At 58.6% G+C, this 17725-nt stretch overlaps 1 protein-coding gene across 1 annotated transcript; it reads right to left on the bottom strand.

Moving 5' to 3' along the window:
- Window positions 1-233: 233 nt before the first annotated feature.
- Window positions 234-16862, bottom strand: EFHD2 (EF-hand domain family member D2). Its single transcript, XM_036860447.1, has 4 exons — window positions 16489-16862; window positions 4379-4526; window positions 3047-3181; window positions 234-2017 (listed from the first exon to the last, which is right to left on the bottom strand). The coding sequence occupies exons 1-4, from the start codon at window positions 16791-16793 to the stop codon at window positions 1886-1888; spliced, it is 720 nt and encodes a 239-aa protein (XP_036716342.1). The 5' UTR covers window positions 16794-16862; the 3' UTR covers window positions 234-1885.
- Window positions 16863-17725: the final 863 nt, after the last annotated feature.

The raw sequence follows: 17725 nt of genomic DNA, 5'->3' as shown, positions 1-17725 counted from the left end.
GAAATGAGTTGTTATATGTAAAGAGCTTAGACTAGCCCCTGGTGACAGCAGGCGAACATCAAACTCAACCTCCCATTAGGAAGAGCCCCTCTTCTCCCTGGCTTCTGAAATGACATGGGAGCCACCTGAGCCAGTGCTGCCCCAGCACCCAGGTGACCTCATCCTGTCCCTCATCCTGTCCACTCCTTTCCCAGCCCCTCCCCTCTCCCACCCCAACAAGAACCACACACACATAAGAATATAGAATTTAATCTTATTTTAGTTAAAAAAAATAATCGTACCACCGAATGAAGAAGTAGCCTTTTTTTTTTTTTTCTTTTTCTTTTTTGGTGAGAAGGGAAGAGAGAAAAAAAAAAGCAATAAGCCAAAAGAAAAAGAACTTTTTATATTCATCTGTATAAACATATCCGCTAAGGCAAACGCAATCCAGGGCCAAGGCTGCTGCACTGGGGTCAGTACCTCCTAATTCCTGCAGATTCTAAGGCCAAAAAAATAAAACCTCTGCAAGTCCAACTCTGCAAGTCCAACAGGAGTTTTGTGGACTCTTGGGGCATTTTACTAAAATAAAGAGTTACCGAGTTTAAAAAGCAGTGACGCTGTCACAACACACACTGAAAGTTGCATAACTGTGGCCTCAGTGGCCATTCACTTGTTTGGACTGGGGGACGGGCACAGCTTCACGACACAGCAATGGACACAGACGCACGTACACACAGACACACACACACGTGAGCGAGCACATCGGGAGCCGCGTAGGGCCGGGCCGGTGGCACAGGCTTGGCCACAGCCCATCTGGGGATGGGCACGGGGAGGGCTGGGTTCCCCATGCTCCCTCAGGGGGTGGGTGTGACAGGACAGGTCCCGTTGCTGGTGACAAGGCGGTGAATGTCACCTGGGGAAGGATGGCGTGAAAGGGCCGAGCCAGGCCCCCTGCTCCCCACCACCTGGTCCGTGCAAACCACTTAAAGCACTTCTTGGACGCCTCCTGGAGAATGGAGACGTGCTGGTTTCCTTCCCTATGAAGGGGCCAATCCCTCCTCCCCACCCTCCTCTCTCCAGAGACCCTCAGGCTGTTCTGGGCCAGGGAAAGGGGCGGGGGGAACCAGGGACTGGTGTTTCTGCCCCCAGAGCCTTCCCTGCCCACAATCCATGGCATGGCCGGCAGAGTGTGGGCCCGTGAGGTAGATTGGCACAGCTGCCCCCTCACCCTGCCTGGCTGGGCCCCAGAGAGCTGGGGTCTCCCTGCCAGCATGGGGTGCCAGGGGCCTGGGTCCCTTCGCCAAGATAGAAGCCCCCCCTTGATTCCAGCAGAGAGAGGAGGCAGGGCCAGAGGAACAGGTGCTGGTGATGGGGAGCCCGGGTGCCACCAATCAGCTCTATGGGGCCGGCCACGATTCTTGCCATCTGTTGCTCCCCCAATCAAGGGGGGGCGCTCGAGGGCCCCAGGGGCAAGTGCAGCCTGTGGGTTAAGGGCAGGTGGTCTCTGCGGGGGTAGGAGGAGGTGGAAAGCGAGAGGCACAGGGAGGAGAGGAGTGTGTGTGCAGCAGCCCACCGGCAGGGGGCGCCCTAGAGCCGGGAGCAGAGCGGCTGGAGCAGGCAGTGGGCGGCCAGGAGGCGAGAGGCGCAGGACTGGCCAGGGAGGGCTGGGCCAGGCAGGGAGGCGGCTGGTGTCAGGGCCTCAGGAACAGCGGAAGGGAGCGGGGAGAGGCCGGGCCGCTCCGGAAGACCCCTCAGCCGGCTCGTTCACAGACACGTGTAGCTTTTGAGCACGGTCCCTTCAGACAGAGCCGAGGACCAGGCTTGGCCTTCGGTCTGCCGGCCCTCGCCACCCTCGCCAGCGGGACCGGGCGCCGGGGCCGGGGCCAGGCGGTGGGGCGCAGCCTCGCTACTTGAAGGTCGACTGCAGCTCCTTGAAGGCCGCCTTCCGCTGCTTCATCTCCTCTGCCTGCTTCTTCCTCTCCTCCTGCTCCGCCTTGATCTCCTCCTCGAAGCGGCTGGACACGTTCATGGCCTGGACCTGGGGTGGGGTCGGGGGAAGAGGCGGCTCAGGGCCGGAGGGGGCTCTCTCCGGGGTCTCTTCTGGTTCCGCTGTCCCCCTCCCCTACGCACACACAGCTCTGCCTCCCACTAGCCTGGTCCTGGGCCAAGCACTTCAGTCCCCTCTCTGAGCCTCAGTTTTTCCACTTAGAGCCTGGCGCTCAATAACTGCGACCTCATGGATACGTTGGGAGGATTGAAAGAGAGAAGACATATTCAGTAGCTGCTGCAGAGCACGGGTCCTGTAAATGCGAGCTTCTGAAGCTGCTATTCTTATCCTGTCCCCTGTCCTGGGAAGCCCAGACGCACACCTGGTCCCACTGATGAACCCGGAAACGTCCCATCAACCCGAGAAGCCCAGAGGGAGGTGGGAGGAGGCCTCTAGAAGGAATGTTCTTAGCTAACATGGGGAGGGGGAGAAGCAAGAACAGGCAGGGGCCCTGGGGCCCGGGGAGGGCAGGATCCAGGAACCATACTTGTCCCCTCCATCTGAGCGTGTGCTGAAAGGGGAGGGTACTGTGCACGGCGGTGGCCTCTGGGGCCCATCATACTTCCTCCCGGCTGGGGCTGGCGGGGCTAGTGTCTCCGAGAGGCCCCGGAAGCCAGTGCTGTGTTTCTGGGCCTGCTTCCTGTCTCCCGGGCCCCCTCTTTAAGGCCCAGTCCTTTGCGGGTAGCGGCTCCGGGTACAGGGCTGGGGCAGCTCAAAGTGGCCCCTGTCACCTCTTCAAGAGTACACACCCCTCCCTCACCCACCTCTGGGGCAGGGAGAGAAAGAGAAGCTGGAAAGGATCACAGGCTGGACGGGAGGCGACAGAAGCCAGGAGTGCCATGGGCCCTGACTGACCCAGGAGGGGCGTCAGCTCCCCACCTCCTGTCTGCGGTCTCAGCAGGGACAGGAAGGGGACGTGCTCAGCTAACTCAGGGTCCCGGTGTACCCCGGCCACACCTGTCCTCAAGTGGGGGTCAGGGCAACCCCACCCGGGGCTCCACACCTCCTCCCATTCCTTACCTTAGCCTCAAAGAAGCTCTTGGCCCCCTTGACGCCCTCAGTGGACACATCGATCTCGGAGAGGCGGGCCAGCACGTGCAGCCCGCTGTCCTCCTGCAGCTCCCCAGCCGCTGCCTTGCGGAAAATCAGGAGGAACTGCAGCAGGGAGAACAGAACACTGATGTTGTCAGGGAGAGAGGGAAAGGGGCCAGAGCCTGGCCACACCCGGGGCCAGCTGCAGGCCTCCCCGGAAAGGCGGTACTCACAGGCCTGGGAGCTGGAGGTCTGGGCTCTCCGTCCTCCGTGCTCTGTGTCCTGCACAGGCTGTCGCGTCCCTCCCTCTCTGGGCCTTGGTTTGCCCATCTGTATGATGGGAGGCTAGGTGACCTGTCTCCTGCCCCCCCCAGGACTGGGGCTACTGCAGGCTGCTCTGCCCACGCTCAGCTCCCATTAAAAGCCTCAACCTACCTCTTACCTTTGTTTCCACTGTTCCCCAAACGAATCCGCTCTAAATTCCATTTACTGAGTCCTAAAGGTACATGACTCTGCCCGTTTTACAGAGCGAGGAAGGCTCAGAGGCAAGAAAAAACCTGCCCCAATCTCAGCACCAGAAAGTGATGGAGGAAGGATTTGAACCCAGGTCCGGACTCCAAACCATCATCGTGTGCTGCTCGCACCTTCCTCCTTGGACTTGGCTCCCCCAGGCGCCTCCCCCACCCCTTGTCTCACCCTGCCTCTTCTGTGCTTCCTGCTAGTTCTCCAAGGCCCAGCCTGAGCCTTGACTCTCCAGAGGCCACCTCTGGCATTTAACCCTATGCTGCCCGGGGACCAGTGCCCTTGCTCTCTGGCCTTGAGCCTCTGCTTCCTCCTCCAGCAAACAGGCTGGTTCGTGGCTCCTGTCTCAGAGTGAGGCCTGAGTGAGATTCGGAGTGTGAAGTCACCCGGCTCAGCGCCCGGCTCCTCTCGGACCCGCAGTGCATGTCCCTCCTTCATCTGTCCCCTCTTCTCCTGAATCACAGCATCCTGTTATTTCACTCTCTGAGCATCTCCCCCTCTACACGCCAGGACCCCCGGAGCACAGGGCCTTTCTCTGTACTCTCACAGCCCACACAGGGTCAGGTATACAGAAGTCACTCCATAAGTGCTCACTGCATGAAGGAATGGATGTGCCTCCTTCTCACTTAGGTATCTCAGAACCTCCCCAGGTACCTGTTCTAGGATCCGCTGAAACCTCACTCAGCCAACTCTCAGCCACTCAACAGTGGCTGTTCACAGACAAAGTCGCTCAGTGACAAAGAGGGGTTAGTTTCTCCCCACCCCCCGGTGTTGCCCCCCACGGGGAGTGGGGCTCACCTCTCGGAAGCTGAGCTTGCTGTCAAAGTCCTCATCCACCTCCTTGATCATGTTTTTCAGGCCCAGGTGGGTCTGGGGGGCTCCAAGTTTCTCCATCATGAGCTTTAGCTCCATCAGGTCAATGAAGCCATCATGGCCGGCATCATACCTGTGAGCGCAAAGGGAGAGGCCTAAGGACATCCTGCCACCTCATACCTGACCAGGGTGGTCATAAGCCAGAGTAAAAGAAGCCTGGGGGCTCAAAAGTTACCTCCCACCAACACATCATCTTATCACAGCTGGAGAGGACCTCGGCCCAGGTGGAATCCCGATTCGAGGCCCAGCTACTGCTTGGTTACCTCTGATGATGGGGAGCTCACCATGTGACCTGGCAGCCTCCTACATGTTGAACAGTGCTAACTTTTGGCCAAATTTACCTGCTACACAAGGAAGCGGAAACCACAGCCCCTCTCTACTGAATGAGATGTGAATAAGCAGGGAGGGAGAATTTACAATACCTTGGGGGTGAGGATTGGGACAGTAGGCCCTGATGTTAGAACTCACTGAACATCTCCAGGTACCTCCACAGGCACTCGAGGGACATCTTGGTTCCATCTCTCCCCCTCTCCCTCCACCCAGGAGGGAAGCAGAAGGTACCACATGTCTCAGGGTAGGGCCAAAGGTCACAGGAGGGAGGGGCCACTTCTAGTTTTCTGGAAGGTGGCCTGGGGTGTGTTCTGGGAACAAGTTGTGCAGGGTGCCTGCAGTGAGCGGCGGGGATCCAGCTGGGTGGCTGGAAAGACCTGGAACAGTGATTACGTGATGACCGTGCCTCTGCCCTGCACATTTCAGGTCTCTTTTCCTACCACCAACAGCGGCAGAGAGAGGGACAGGGTGAGGGGCAGAGTCTAAACGGCTCACTCGACTGGCCCTCCTTGTGGTAAGAGCTTGGGTCAGAGCTGGGCTCCAGGCCCGTCCCCTGGCTGGGGAGGTGCTGCTCGTGCCGGGAGCACACAGCATGGCAGATGTGGGTGCTGTTCCCACGGCCCAGCCAGGCCTCTTATCAGGCGAACCAAGCAACCGCCCTGACTGTCTCCTGGTGGGCTGGGGAGAGTCATCTCAGCGCCGGCCAAATGGGCCTTCTGAGCCTAAAGAACCTTGTGCAGTCCCCGAGGCCTCAAGATGGCTGGGTGGCAGCGCTGGTGACAGCAGTATGACATACAGGGGCTGAGTTCCAGAAACTTCCTGGAGACTTTGAGTTCCTACATAAACACACATCTCATTCCTGTGGCCTCTACAGGGCTTCCCAATTCCCTTCCCCCATCTCTCATTACACATAAGCTTCACACGACTATGGACATCTGACAGCAACCACTTTTTGAAATCTATCTTTGTGCTGGGAAATTTCCATACTTTATTTTACTTAATCTTCATAATAACCTTCTTTTATAATGGAAGCTCAGAGAGGTTAAGTGGCCTGCCCAAGGTCACACAGCAGTAAAGGAAGGGGCTGGGCTTCTACCCCACATCAGTAGGGCTCATAAACCTGCACATTTGCTGGGCCCCGGCCCCCCCCCGCCCCCCCCATGTCCTGGGGTTGCCAGCAGGACAGAGACATCTGCCTGGAGCGCTGAGCAGAGCATTTGTGCAAGGGGTAAAAATAGTTCACGAGCAAGTGAGTCAGTGGTTGGAAGTGATGCAGCACAGGGAAGATAGGTCTCTGGGAACCCTGCAGGGAACACAGGGTCCTGAGACCTTTTCCCCCACCACAGGGTGAAAGGGGCCGGGGTGGGAGCAGTGGCCACAGCCGAGGCGGAAGCAGATGCGAGAGGATGTGGTGGAGGGTTGTGGGACTCGGGAGGGTCAGGGAGGCCAACGATCCCGTGGTCCAGGCTCCGCTTAGAGCTGGAGGGGCCCTGTGGGGGGCACAGCGGAGCCCCCCCTTCCATCTTTGGAGCCTGTTTGCCAGTGGTTAGGGGCTGGGTGGCTGCTGCCTTAGTGACCGGTGCTGGAGCAGCCCTGGAGCGTGGCCAGGTGAGGGGGTCAGTCTTTCCCGGGGCAAGTCACACGGATGCCGCTCCTCAGCGTCCCTGAGGAAGACAAAGCCCCCGCCTCTTTCTGAACTCGGGCTCCAATGATGACATGTCAGGGCTGGAGCAGACTGCCTGGGTTCCAGGAGACTGTGTCATCGAGCCTCCAGCCAAGGCCGAGAACCCCTGGTATGATGGTGACTCTTTCGTAAGGTCACTGCGAGGACTGAGTACGTTCACACGTGACAAGCACTTAGCACAGCGCTGGCTCCAGAAACTGCAGCTACCAGCACTATCACGAGACTTCGTTACTTTTATGAAGCTCCTACTATGTGCCAGGCATTTTCTCTTTACAATCTCTGCGCTCAGCAATCCTGGGGGTGTCAGAGTTATGTCCCCATGTGACTGATTAGGGGACAGGGGCTGGAGAGGTTTGGTCACTGGCCAAGGGTTCAGACGCCCATCCCTGTGATTCCCACACTCTACTCTCTCTACCGCCCCACCTGCCTCTCCTGAGCCTCAGCTTTATTTACTGCTCATGGGTTACTCCTGCAGCCAGGGGTGGCTCAGTTTCAGAGGAAGTGCAGATAAAGTGTCCAAACTTGGACAGAAACTTGGGCTCTGGATCTCGGTCTCTGGCAGCTCCCAGGCCTGGCTGGGCTGCAGCTCAAACCGCGGCGTGAACCGCTGCCTGTGTCAATCAAGCATCAATCAATTACTGGTTCCGGGCTCCTGCCCCCAGGGGGACAATGCAGGGGCTGGCCACACTGGAGGGGGTTGTTCCCGCAAGACCCCCGGGGGAGTGGATACCTACCATGTGCCCTGGGCTGTGACGTGGGTGGGCTCTGGGTCATTGGACCAGCCAGGTTCCTGGGTAAACCCTGGAGGTTTGTGCTCACAGCAGCTCTGCTGAGACTAACCTGAGTCCAAACCCCAGCTCTGCCACCTGCTGGCTAGGTGACTCTGCTCAAGTCCCAAGACCCTATGAACCTCAATTCCCCCATTTACATCATGGAGATCAGACCCATCCCAGGCCTGCGGCAAGAGTTAAGAGATGATCCACGTAGATTCTTAGCACAGAGGCTGGCCCACAATAAGTACTTAATCATTACACGCTAACTACAGTACTGCTGCTACTAAGTTATTATTATCGGTAACATCTACCTTTAGGATTTGAGATAAAGGAGATTGTGGATGTAAAATGCCTAGTACATAGTACGTGCTTGAAACCTGCAATTTCTTTAGAATAGTGGCTATTGAGAACTTTTTATGTGCCAGATACTAGTTAAGTACTTTGCACATATAATATAAAAATGGTGTTGATAATGAGAATAATAATGGTAAAAAATACAATTTCTCCCTCAGGCACCAGTCCTGATGGTGCATGGCGGGGAGGAAATGCTTGTTGTAGACTGGCCTGGAGGCGGGGAGTGGACACGATGACCCAGAGGTCCCTCCAGCATCTTCTCTGAAGGTCCCCCTACTTCCCTCCCCCACCCCCATTAGGGCTGATTCAAGGACCCCGCCACTTGGGGAGGTGAAGAGACAGCAGGACAGAATCTTTTGCTCTCTCGCTGGGCAGAGAGAGAGAGAAGCCTCGGTCCTGGATTACTCTCTTGTTCCTCCTCTGACAGGGAGGGAAGTGACAAAGGGGGAGACTGTCACTGTGCCACCAGGAGGAGGACGACTGGCAACCCAGGAGAGAAGGGTGTTCTAAGATGCTTGGAAACAGGCATATATCCCTGACTGGGGACAGCCTCTCTTCCCTCAGCCCTCTCCCTGAGCTGGAGCTGAGGTTGCAGGTAGCTCAGAGGATCCAGGAAAAGAGTCCGTACCCAAGATCCACCTGGATGCCTGGTCTACCCCCTTCATGTCATGTAGGGAAATTGGGGCCCAGAGTGGGTAGCAAGCAGCCCAGGGTCACACAGCTGGAGAAAAGCAAGATTCCCAAAGTTGTAAGCTTTCCTCCCTGCCTGCCTGCTTTCTTCTTGGGAAGGAGGTCCCATGGAGGGTCCCAGATTCTCAAGCCTGCAGGGCTGGGGGAGACTGGGCTGAGAGGAGAGGCTTGGGGCCTGCCTGGGAGGGCCAGTTCCATCTGGCAGGACTGACAACAAAGCTCCTGGGCTGGGAGCTCAGCACTTTTCTCCAGCATTGGAGGGAGGCTGCTGCACCTGGTGCTGTGCCCACATTCCTACCCGCCTCCCCCCGAGCCTCCCCCTGAATAGTTCTCGACGGAGAGGGCTCAGCAGCTGCCGTCCCGGATGCTGGTGACGAAATCCCCTCCCATCTGCCCTTGAAAGTGGAGCAGCGGCCACCACCCAGGCAGACTTTGCCCCTTTGGGCTGCAGGTCCCATCCGGCTGACGGCTCCTCCTCCCCCGGTTATGATAACCCGGAGATATGGGGGTGAGCAGCGGCCGGCTCCTACAGTGTGCAGGGCTTGCCCTCATTTCGTAACAATATTATCACTAGTGGCTGCTCTTGGCTGGGCACTTACTATGTGCCAGGCACCGTGCCAAGTGTTTTGTATCAGATCCTCACAGGAACTCAGTGAAGCAGGCATAAATATCCCCATACTACAGACGAGGAGACTGAGGCTCAGGGAGAAAGTGACTTGGCCAAGACTATAGCCGACAAGGGCACACCTGGGATCAGAACCCTGACCTGATGAAAAACATGTGCTTTTAACTACTATGCTATGTCCTGATGCCTACAGACCCTGCACCAAAGAAACTCAGGTTGGGAAGGATACTGGAGGCCACCTCATTTAGCCATTCATGAGGGTCAGATACACAATGCAGTTTTCCTGCTTGGCATCTTGAATACCTCTAAGGATGGGAAGCTCACTGCTTACCCAAAGCAGCACATTTTGGCTTTGGAACTATTAGAAAGTTGCTCCTCACGCACGACCCTCCCCACACGCCAGCTGTGCTGTACAGTCTGATAGCAGAGTGAGGAGGAGTTATCACAGCTGCTGCACAAGGGGAGGGTGGGAACAGTTGATTTGGGAGCATAGGGGACCCCAATTCTCTCCCTTCTAGTTCCCATCCCAGGCCTTTGCTGATGGCCTCTCTGCCCATGGGGGTCCCCAGGAGGACAGACAGCTGGAGAGAGTGGTGTTTATGGACCACTGAGCCCCCAGGCCCACCTGGCTTTTTTCTCAGCATTCACAGACCTGGTCTTCCCCCATCCTATCTGGGGAGGCCCCAGAGGCTCCTAGGCCTCTACTCTTTGTCCTGCAAAATGGGAAGGCAGGTCACTTGGGGCAGGAAAGTTCTGGACAACAGGGAAATTCTGGCCTTGCTAGCTGTTACAGGCAGGTGCAGGTGGACGCCCACAGGCTCAGTGATGACGGCCGGCAGTGCCCATCCGTTCCTGCACTGTCCCACCCCCAGACTGCCTGACTCATGAGAGGAAAGCCCAGCCTCTCACCACTTCCTCCAGTCCTATCTGCGGAGTCTGACACTTGATCTGTTGCCCTGTGTCAGCCAAGGAGAGGGTGTGTGAGTGCACGCATACGGGTGAGTGTGTGGCTGGGGGGGGGGGTGCTCACGCCTCCTCCACAGCTTTCCAGTAAGTCCAAGGATCAAGTGGGGGCCCCCTAGGCTGATGGCAATTGCTGGGCGCTGTCAGGACTTGGGGACCTCAAGTTCAAGCACCTCATGCTGAGCCCACCCTGGGAGGGCAGCTCCGTCCACATGTAGTTTCAGCAGTGGGTCTCCCCCCGGTTCTCCCCTGTGCTGCCTCCTTCCCTGCCTGCACTTAACAATAATTATTATTATAATAGTGACTGCAAAGAACATTCATTGAATGTCTAATATAACCCAGTGTTTACTATTTAACTTGATCTTCCCTCTTGTTTTCCCCTCACTGCCCAGACTAAGTAACGTGGCAGGGAGACGGCTATGGGGTGGCCCAGGGCTTCTTACCCCTTAATGCGCACACCTGGTGAGCCTTGTTAGAATGCAGATTCCCATCCAGTAGGCCTGGGGTGGAGCCTGAGCATCTGAGCTTTCTAACAAGCTCCCGGGTGACGCCGATGCTGCTCTCCTCGGGTCCCATGGGAGCAAGGGACTTGGGAGTCAGAAGGACCCTAGTTCAAATCCTGTCATCTCCACTCCTCAAGTCACGGAAACCTCTCTGAGACCCAGTCTTCTTATCTATGAAAGGGGTGATGACCATCTTCCAGGATGTTGAGACAGGATTAAACAAGGGGCAAAGTGCCTGGGATGGAAAGGCCACAGCGGCCCTCTGTCTCCGCACAGCTCAGGAGTCCCTGGGCCCGGCTCCGTGCGGCTGCACCTTTCTGGACCGGAACCCTCGTTTCTCTAGAGACCTTGAAAAGCAGAAGTCTGCCGAGGGGCAGGCTGCTGGGCAGTCAGAGGGAACTCGGCTGCTGGAGGCTGTGGGGACTGTCCCTGCTGAGGCCACAGGGCGACTCTGCCCCTGGCTGCGCTGGCCCTGCAGAAAGGGCCCCAGGCAGCAGGGCTGGGTGTCCAACAGCTGGAGCCAGGCCCTGAACCCAGAGGCACAGAGGAGAGAAGGCCGGAAGGTGCAAACCAAAAGGGAACCAAAAGTCCCTGGGGGGAGGGAAAGGAGAGGTGACTCAGAATCAGAAGGGAAGTAGGAGAGCAGAGGACAGGCCCGAGGCTCGGGAAATCCTCCCTCCCCAGGGGTGGGGCTTCTCCCCAGAAAGGCAGGCTCCTGGCTGCTGCAGGGGGAAGGGCCCAACCTCTGAACCCCCAGAGGACTCCCCCGACCACTGCCAAGGCTCTGGGACTCCTCCTGTCCCCCAGCCATAAACGCAGCCCTCACTTGGCCTTGGGAGCTCCCAGTAGGCAGACCTGGTTCTAATCCTGGCCCTGCCACTTATTATAACCTCGAGCCTTGCTTTCCTCATCTGGCAAATGGGGATAATGACAGCACCCACCTCGCTGGGCTGGTGTGAGGATGAAGTTCAGTTCCTGAAATAACACACCAGGCTCAACTGGGCCTGGTGGCTCCATTTAACTAGGAGAGGGCGTGGCGGCAGGGGGCTGGCTGTGGAGGGCCCTCGGCATGGCATCCCTCAGGAGAACTTCCACTCCTCGTCATAGAAATAAAGAAATGGAGCCTGCCGTTTCCAGCCCGGCGGGCCCATCCCCTCTATCCCCCCAAAGACCCCTCTATGCCACTGCTCTCCGTGAGACTTTAAGCTTCTCGAGGGCAGGAACTCTATTTTTCCCTTAATTCTCTGGACCTTGCACACAGAAACTTAATAAAATGTGATCAAAGGAGTGGACTTGAAGCTTTTCAAAATCATCGTCTATGTTTTTAATAGCCCACAGACCAGACACAATGGTGGGCTCTTTACAAAGGCTCAGGACTTTTTTTTTTTTTTTTTTTTTTGGCTGCACCGTCAGGCTTGTTAGTTCCCCGACCGGGGATTGAACGTGGGCCCTCGGCAGTGAAAGGGCGGTGTCCTAACCACTGGACCTCCAGGGAATTCCCCAGGACCTTTTTAAGCTTAATCCTCAGGACTTTACCAGGCTGGTTCTTCAGCCCCAGGGGAAACAGGCTCTGAGAAGCGGAGCACCCCGTCCAGAGTCACCCAGCTGGGCGGTGGCAGACGGGCGCTGGAGTCCTAGTTTTGTGTCATCCCAGGGCTGCTGTTTGCGCTGCCCTTTTTTCTGCCACCTGCCTTCCACGTAATTAAGTGATAATGAAGTCGGTTTCCCATTTTTGTGATTTATCAAAGCCATATGTAGCTGTCAATCAAAGTGTCGGTTCAGCAGGAGGGAAAGAAGGTTCTCATGCTGGGTCCCCGTCACTCCGGCCCAAAGCAAGAGGGTTCTTGCCAGCCTGGCAAGCCGGGCAGCTCCGTGGGGGGTAAGTGGAGTCAGCCAGTGGCTTCTGTGGAGCAATCTCCGTGCTAGGCACCACCACCAGGGCTGGGGATGGTGGTGACAGGAACTTGGAAAGTACTTATTTTGTGCCAGGCACTTCATAACAACCTTCTGAGGTGGGTTCTATTATTCTCCCTGTTCCAGGGTGAGGAACCGGGGCTCAGAAGGGTTTACGTGCCTTGCCCCAGGGCCCAAGGCTGGGATTCCAACCCAGGGCGGCTGACTCCAAAGGCCCTGCCCTTAACCATTGCACCAGACAGTCCTCCAGGAAGGACGAGGGGGTGGCGCTGCTGAGCTGCAACAGCCTGAGGCGACACCAGGGAGGCGGAGCGGGTGGAGAGGAGGGGAGGGCAAGGTGGCAAGAAGAGAGGGAAGCCCCCCTCTTCTCTGACGCAAGGGGTCATGAGATGAAGTGGCTGGGGACGAGGCTGGGCAGGGCAGGGAACTAGGACATCTTCCTCGGATTCCACGGCAGGTTCAGAATTACATGGCTGCCTTCCTCTCTGGCAGGTCTCGGCTTACACCACCCCGCAGAGCCCCACGCAGGCTGTTGCCAGGCCAGAGGTGGCTGCCTTGAGGCCCTCTGGGTCCACACCACTGCCCCTTGCCTGGAGGGTTCCAGAGCAGCCCTGGATGGATGGGCAGACAGAGGAGGGGAGAGGGTCGGATTAGAGGCGATGGGTGCAGCCTGAGGCTGCAAGAGGAGGAAGGACTGAGAGTCCAGGTGCCTCCAGGTGCCTGGCACCATGCCAGAGCTCTGCGTGCATCACCTCCCCCCTGTCCCACCTCGAGAAGCAGGGACCACTTTTCCCATTGTATAGACAAGGATGCTCTGCTTCAGCCACTGAAAACCTCCCCATGAATGTCACTCCACCTTCCTGGGCCTCAGTTTCCTCTTCTGTAAAATGGGGGAGAAGCGTTGGTGACAACCCCGGAGGTCTCTCCCAGATGGAAACTACCAGCAGCGTGAGGTCAGCGATGACGGAGAGCCCGTCTATCTTCCTGCTGCCCCCTCTCTTCTCCCTCCATCTCCATCCTTAGGAAGTATCTGCTGATGATCACTGAATGGATGCACTGGAAGACCCCGGAAGGCAGTTCTGCCATCCGGGAGGGTTCAGGACCACTCAGAAATAAGGAAGTCATTGGTGAATCGCCTTTGGGAATCATCAGATACATCAGGCTCCTTTTACAGGTGGCAAGCCTGAGGCCCAGAGAGGGCAGGCAGACTAGGTAATTTAGTGGCAGAGCCACGACAAAGCCCCACTTCCCAGCTCCTGGCCTCCAAGACAAGTCCAGCTCTCAGCTCCCTCTGCCCTCTCCCAACTCCTGCACTCTGCTCTGGTGGATGGCTTCCCGGGGGGTCAGGCTCCCCTCCCCTCTGCCATGGGGGCTGCAGATCAGGGTGGAAGTGTCCCAGCAGAGCCCTGGCTGTGATCCTTGGGCCCTGCTTGGACCCAGGAGGCTGCAGCACCTCTTGGACAGCAGAAGCAGAACGCGGGTTTTGTCCTCCATGAGAGCCTGTCTGTTGGCTGTTCACAGCCGGGACACGGCTGGGCTGGGCTCGGCTGGCACAGTGAAGCCTTGTTTCCTTGAATACAAAATCTGCAGCCTTCCATCTACGCCAGGGCCCCCCGGCCGGTGGCACTTCCTTCCCTAGAAGCTCCCTGACCCCTTCCTGCCCCCCTCACCCCTGCCAATACCCCATCGAGCAGTAGTGGTGCCAAGAGGGGGCTTCCAGGGGTTCAGCTCCCCTCAATTTTCAACGGAGTACCCCTCGTCAAACTAACAGCCAAAACAGCCTCTGTAAAAAGTGAGCTTGCTCTGCAGATGCAGCTTCACGACCATTCCCCTAGTCGCGCGCCCCTTCCAACCAAGCTGCAGCCTCCCAAGTCCCCGCTCATTTGGTGTGTCTGGGTTCTCCAAAACAGCTCCTTCTTTTTTTTGGCGGGCGTAGAGGGGATGAAGCCTAAGAGAAGGAGGACTCTGGTGGTGGGTCCATGTGGTAGAAAATCAGCCATGCACACGGAAGCGGGTGTTGGCGGGGCGTGTTTCCCCGCGTGGAGGCAGACGTCTGCGACGGGAAACCCAGCAGGGAAGAACATGGGTTTTGGAGTCACAGACCTGGGTTTAGATTATGACTCCATCGTTTTTGAGCTGTGTATTCTTGGCAAGTTACCTAACTGCTCTGTGCCCAGACTGCCCAACTGCGCCACGGTGGTGACAGTTCTATGTCATGGGGCTGCTGGGAGGAATGGAGGAGCTCCTTAGTCCTGCGGCACTGAGAATGCAGGGATCGTGGCCGCATTTGAATAATCTCCCTCGTACTTCCCTGGGGGGCAGAATCTATAAGGAAGTTCCGACTGCCCTCAATTGAGGCTGCGATCCTGGAACTCCTGCTCTCCTGATAGGGCCAGTCTTTTATCAGGAAGAAACTTGAGAAGAACTCCCAGACAAGACCCTGGAGCCAAAGAAGCAGGCTTCTCAAGGCCCAGGGGTCTCCATGCAGAGGCCTGGAGTGGGGTTAAGGACTCAGTTCCACCCCAGGCTGACCCTCGGAAAAACGTGGGGCTCCCAGCCATCCAGGTCTGAGAACCAAAAGCCTCTTCCCCTGCACTGGGGCCAAATGCAGAAGCAGCGGTCACAGCAAGCAGTGAGGAGTGGGAAAGAGCCTTTCTCAAGCTGGGGGGTTGCAAAACCCTCTGCCCGGCCCCGGGCTTCCTGCTTGCGGCCCGGGCACACTGTCCCAGCCAAGGTGGGGTCAGCACCCCTCTCTCTCGACCTTGGGCTGCCAGACCTCCTGACTCCCTCACCTGAGACTTGGCCTCAGGACGGTTCTACCTTTTGGATCCACTTTCAGATCTACTCCAGATCACACCCCTGGGCTGTTTTCCCCTCCAGGGGCCAGGGGCAGGGGGGACGGGCAACAGGAGGTGGGTAGGGAAGAATACCAAAGGGAGGCGGGCTGAGTACCTTCACCCCCGCCCCAGGCTCCCGCAGCTGCTCGGGGTGGGGCAGCGTGGCTGACCATCTCAATTCCAACTGGGTGAACGCAGGGTTGGACCAGAAGGGGACCTGGAAGCCTTTCTCTCTAGTCATTTCACAGAGATTGAAAGTTTTTTTGTTGGGGGAGGGGGAAGCCCAGAGGCCAGGAAGGACCTGTCCAACCTGCTGAGGGCATGGGGTGTGGAATTTAAGGATGGAGTAAAGGCAGAGGTGAGAGCTACCAGCCAAGTCAGAGAGGAAGGTGTGGGGTGTCAGGGACCCGGCGTGGGTAGGGAAGGGGGCACGCAGTGGGGGAAGGGAGGCAAGGAGAGATGAGGCCTTCTGACAGAAAGCAGGGAGGCAGTGACTGCAAAGCTGCTGGGTGTAGCGGGGTGGCGAGGGCAAGAGGAGGGAGGGACGGTCTGGGGAGGGAGGCGGGGACTCGGCCCTGCAGGGACGTGGCTGCGGGGGGGGGGGTGTACATACCTGCCGAGTTGGGGGGCAGGGAGGAAGGGGTCCCTCCCTGGGGAGATCACCTGAGGGTCAAGGGTTGGGGTCCTGGCTAACGGAGTGGATGAGGGTAGAGGTGGGAGGGGCCGAAGGGTCGTTGACACAGTTTGCTGGCAGATGCTGAATAAGTGGAGGGGACGCGGGGGAGGGGTCTCGGCCCAGAACCCACGTTGAGAGGGATCTGAGATAAGCAGAGTAAATGAAAGGACCCCAGTGAAAGGAATGGTCACCTTTGTTGAGGCGCTGGAGGATGGGGTGGGTGTTTTAGACCCGCGTTTGTTGGGGGTGGGTTGGGAATTCAAGTAGCTGAGGAGGGGGAAAGGGGGCCACGGGGTCCTCAATCTCGGTGTGCGCGCGTGTGGAGAAGCATCACTAACACGGCCAGAGAACCGGACCCTCCAGACCCCTGTTCTTATCTAGAAGGAGCCGCGGGGTCCCCCACTCCGCGTGCGCGCGTGCGGTGTATCGGGGGCAGCGTCACCGTGAGGAGGGGTCGCGTGCCAGGGGCCGCGGGTCCCCAGACCCATATGCGTGGTAGGGAGGAGGTCCCGAAGCCTCGTGATTATCTGGAAGGGGCCCGGGGTCCCCGCCCCTGGTGTGTCAGGGATCGGGGAGCTCGGCTGGCCGCACGGGTCCCGGGACGGCGCGGGGTCCAGGGTTCGGGGGCTCGGGAGCCGAGGCCGGCTCTCGGGGTGGGTGGGGAACCGTGTCGGGCGGGCACTCACTGCTTGAACATCTTCTCCATGTCCTTGATCTGCTTCCTGGAGAACTCCTTGAACTCGGTGTAGGGGTTGAAGACGCGGCGGCTGGGCGACTGGGGCTCGCCGATGCCCTGGTTGAGGTCGGCGCGCCGCAGCAGCTTGGCGCTCAGCTCTTCGTCCGCGCTGCCCAGCGCCTCGGCCGCCTCGTCGGGCGCCCCCGCCGCCGCCGCCGCCCCGTTCAGCCCGGGCTGCTCCGGGGCCTCGACGCCGCCCTCGCCCTCCATCTGCAGCCGCCGGCTCAGCTTGCTGGCCAGCTCGTCCGTGGCCATGGTGGCCCGCGCGGCGCTCGCCCCCGGCCCCTGCTAGTCGCGCGCCCGCGCCGCCTCTGGCCGCGCTCTTCCTCTTCCTGACACTCCCCGGCGCCAGGCACCGCCCCCGAAGGTGGGACTTACGCCCCTCGCTGGGCCCGCCCGCTCCCGCCCCGGCTCCCGGCCCTGCGCAGCCCGCCCCGCGCGGGCTCGGGCTCCGGCTCGAGCTCCGCGACTAGAGTGGGCCGGGGCCGCCGGGCCCGCCACCATCCTCCCCCGTAAGGTTGGGGGGCTCCCGTAGAACCCATCTCCCCTCTCCTCCTCACTGTGCCGGCTGAACGGGAGAGGTCGGGCTGGGGGCCGGGGACCGAGGCGGGAAGGACGAGGGGGTCCTTCCCTGCAGTTTGGGTGTGGGTCTGGGGCGCAGAAGGGCGCCGCCCGCAACCCCTTCTCTGGAATCCCCACGCCGTGGAGTCGTAATCCCATGTCGGTGTGACACCCTGTCGGTTGCCATGGAGACGACTCAATGTTACACACTGTCGCTTTCGATGAGGGTTGCGGGGGTAATGAAGAAGGTGCACCCGGTGAGCAGGAACCCCCGTTAAGATGTAACCGCAGGTGGAGCTGCTGCATCTTTTGGAGAGGGATGCATCTGCGAGGGAGATGGCGCTGGGCCTCAGCCCTGAGAGGTCCTCGGAGATAGCGGGAGAGCGAGAGGGAGAAGAGCCTTGCCCTCTCCCTCTGGGCCAGCACATCACATGAATGACTTGGCGGAATAGCTGCTGGGCCACGCGGTCGCCTGAGACTTAATTTTAGGGGAACTGACAGGGAGATCTTGATATTGCCATTTCAGTGGGGACCCCAGAGAAGAGATGTCCTCTCCAAAGGCTCAAGGGATGGGGTGTCAGGAAGAGACCAGAGAGAATTTCTCTCTGTGGTCTGGTCTGTCACCT

This window comes from Balaenoptera musculus, chromosome 1 (genome assembly GCF_009873245.2).
Source record: "Balaenoptera musculus isolate JJ_BM4_2016_0621 chromosome 1, mBalMus1.pri.v3, whole genome shotgun sequence".
NCBI classification, from domain to species: domain Eukaryota; kingdom Metazoa; phylum Chordata; class Mammalia; order Artiodactyla; family Balaenopteridae; genus Balaenoptera; species Balaenoptera musculus.
The sequence above is the reverse complement of the archived record's forward strand: the minus strand, read 5'-3'. Positions and strand labels throughout refer to the sequence as shown.

Coding starts and splice junctions, on each gene's coding strand:
- EFHD2 (XM_036860447.1), bottom strand. CDS start 16,793: ATGGCCACGGACGAGCTGGCCAGCAAGCTGAGCCGGCGGCTGCAGATG. Junction 3,182..4,378: donor GCAAGCTCAGCTTCCGAGAG/GTGAGCCCCACT, acceptor TCCCTGCTGCAG/TTCCTCCTGATTTTCCGCAA. Junction 2,018..3,046: donor AGAGCTTCTTTGAGGCTAAG/GTAAGGAATGGG, acceptor ACCCCACCCCAG/GTCCAGGCCATGAACGTGTC.